General features: G+C 29.1%; 1 protein-coding gene across 2 annotated transcripts; it reads right to left on the bottom strand.

Moving 5' to 3' along the window:
- Positions 1-268: 268 nt before the first annotated feature.
- On the bottom strand, positions 269-2,037 carry LOC134260306 (multiple epidermal growth factor-like domains protein 11). 2 transcript variants are annotated; one of them, XM_062742873.1, is made up of 5 exons: positions 1,904-2,037; positions 1,653-1,774; positions 1,264-1,380; positions 940-1,057; positions 269-415 (listed from the first exon to the last, which is right to left on the bottom strand). In XM_062742873.1, exons 1-5 carry the CDS (start codon positions 1,984-1,986, stop codon positions 403-405), a joined length of 453 nt encoding a protein of 150 aa, XP_062598857.1. In that variant the 5' UTR covers positions 1,987-2,037; the 3' UTR covers positions 269-402. The 2 variants fall into 2 exon arrangements, with proteins under 2 accessions (XP_062598857.1, XP_062598858.1); XM_062742874.1 differs by lacking the exon at positions 269-415 and having other exon boundaries at positions 722-1,057; positions 1,722-1,774.
- Positions 2,038-2,764: the final 727 nt, after the last annotated feature.

Genomic DNA, 2,764 nt, shown 5'->3' with positions numbered 1-2,764 from the left:
ATCTTCAAAAATCGTATTTTACGCCTGGACATCAAGCAGTCAAACTGTTGGTATGATTGTAATTAGTATCGAGTTCTCTGCCATAATTTCGAAAATCATTGTTCCAGAGTCAGGCTCCATAGTTTTAAGTGCATTATTTCTTTGAAAATCTTCTTCTCGTCTCCTGGTTTTAAACACACCAATAATAACAAAAAATATTTTTAAATGGTAAATTAGAAAACTAAATTAGTAAATTAAAGTAATTGATATGTAATTCTTGCCATGAACATATGAACACGACTTCTTAAGGTATTTATTTACATCTCGATTGACTGAATAATATTCAAAAATAAAGTTACGCAAACAGTGAATTGTGAAATTTTCTGTCATTCCTAGACATCAGTACAGGATTATGTCTTCTTTTTATCGCCTTTTCCTTCAAAATACACAAAATGCACAAATTTGTTCAAAAACATTTAAATAAAAAGAAGAGAGAAACATATTTTAAAAAACTTTTTAAAAGATTAAAATCTAAAGATACTTAGACCTTAAACAACTACTTGTAATTACACATGTAAGCATAGAATTATGCAGAAAAGAAAAAAAAGTAACATATTTGAGCACCAAAGAAAACTTTAAATTTCTTTATATTTTAAAGGATTTATTATTTATGTCATTTCTATATAAAATCAGTCAAAATGATATTAATTCATGCAACAATTTTTTTGGTGATTTATACATCTCTAAGAAAAAAAATTAAAAGTACAAATCGTCATCCACAGAATGATCCCATAACATTCAGTCAAAATTTACTGAAAGACCTGGAAAAATCACTGAATGGCAGCTCTGCCAATAAGTCATCTTTCAGTAGTCATTTAGTCACTATACAGTTAACGGAATGGGATAGTTTTATCCTGTAATTTATTCTTTCAAATGAATATGAATATTAAAAAAATATACCGTTTCCGCACAAGGAAGATGGCGACCAGAACAACTATGGATCCAATGCTAACAACACCAACACTCATTATCAGTGGCCAACTCTCTAACGGTTTACCTTTTGGTTCTGATTTAAAGTCTACTGGGAAATTATATTTAGTACATTTCATGTGGATATTTTCGACAATCAAAAATAAACTGAAATCAACTGTTGGTTTAAATATCATTAGTGGCTCTTGATGATAAATTACATTTGTGAATTGTGAGCAAATAGGGAAGTGCAAAAAACTTATTCCATATTTCACATCTAGCAAAGTGTACACAGATGGATTTAATTATACTCACAACATGATCCATTCACGCTATCACACTCCTCACATCTGCATTTTTTTCTACAGCCAAAACCATAATACCCAGGCAAACATCCCTTGTTACACTGCGGTCCATATGACCCTATACAAGCTGAAATAGGATAAAGTACATGTAAGACAAGTCATATTAATTTACTGCTTGATTTCGACAGATTAACTGAGATACTAAAAAAGGATAAGACGATAAAATTGTATTGAAATAGAATTTTGTTTGGGAAATTTTTTTTACGAAGAATTAACCCCGATCAAATTGCTTTTATAATTCAAAGGAGTCTGTTTAAACAATATGGATATGACAATGAGCATTCATCATTTAAAGATCAAGAGTTTTAAATGTATTTCATGATTTAATAGTGCGACTACTTCTGGTATAACATTCTGTCCTGTTCTTCGACAAAATCACATTAATTATGCATTGAATTAATACATTACGCAAACAAGTGTCTCCTTTTTTCATGAAATCTGTACAGCACTTAATTTCATCTCTGTGCAGAAAAAAAACCTTTGCATAAGATATACTGTCAAGATACAATTTGGTTCGCTCAAAACCGTAAAAATACTTGTAAACATATTTTCTTTTTTATTTAAAAAAGAAATCTAATAGAAATTCTTACTCAGGTAGACTGCATATTCCAGAATTTTCCTGAGAACAATACACATGGTATATGAACAGTATAATGTAGATTTTTGTAATCATCGCATTGACAGGATAATTTGTCGTTGTTTTTTTAATGGTTCATGCAAGATAGTCGTAAATGACTTAAGCATTTCCTTGATTTCTTTTCCTGAAAACATGAAAATAGAAAAGTAATATATTAATACAAAACGTTCATAATTGTTACAAAGCGTTAGGAACAAATGTGTGTGTTTTCGAATATCAAGATGTTCAGTAAAATTTCACATGTGAATATGCTCGTTCAAGGTGTTTTGGTAATACATGTTTACATTGATGAATATATTTCTTTCTTTTTTGCATTTCGTCATATTATACTCTATATAAGTATATAGAAATACAAATTTTTCCATATGCATGATTAAACTTGATGATTTGTTTATATTCTAAATTTAAAAAACTTTAGAGTTCTTCTTAATTTGCATGATAACAGGGATAAAAAACCTTTCCATATAACTTATTGCTAACAATTAATAGGAATAAGGATCACACCCTTCAACTAGATATAAAATAACAGTAAAAGGGACCCAAAAGAAGTATTAGAAAAAAATACTTCAAACACGTTTCACTCAAACACATTTACCGACTACAAAACAGAGCAGCAAGTAGACTTTAAGTACATGTGTATTTAATTATTTATCGATGTTTGTTTTTAGAGTGCATGATATCATTTGTATTAATAATTACAAGTGCAAGCATAAATTTGATCTAATAGAAGGAAATCGTTTTTATTCCCAATATGACTTACATGCATGTTGTCTCCGAAAGTATATAAAAAAATTAAAACACATTCAAATCATGG

This window comes from Saccostrea cucullata, unplaced genomic scaffold (genome assembly GCF_032062105.1).
Source record: "Saccostrea cucullata isolate Sc308-1 unplaced genomic scaffold, CSIRO_AGI_Scuc_v1 ctg2966, whole genome shotgun sequence".
NCBI classification, from domain to species: Eukaryota; Metazoa; Mollusca; class Bivalvia; order Ostreida; family Ostreidae; genus Saccostrea; species Saccostrea cuccullata.
Note: the sequence above shows the minus strand (reverse complement) of the source record. Positions and strands in the feature narration are given on the sequence as shown.

Coding starts and splice junctions, on each gene's coding strand:
- LOC134260306 (XM_062742873.1), bottom strand. CDS start 1,986: ATGATTACAAAAATCTACATTATACTGTTCATATACCATGTGTATTGT. Junction 1,381..1,652: donor GACAGAATGTTATACCAGAA/GTAGTCGCACTA, acceptor ATCCTATTTCAG/CTTGTATAGGGTCATATGGA. Junction 1,058..1,263: donor TAGCGTGAATGGATCATGTT/GTGAGTATAATT, acceptor ATTTCCCAGTAG/ACTTTAAATCAGAACCAAAA.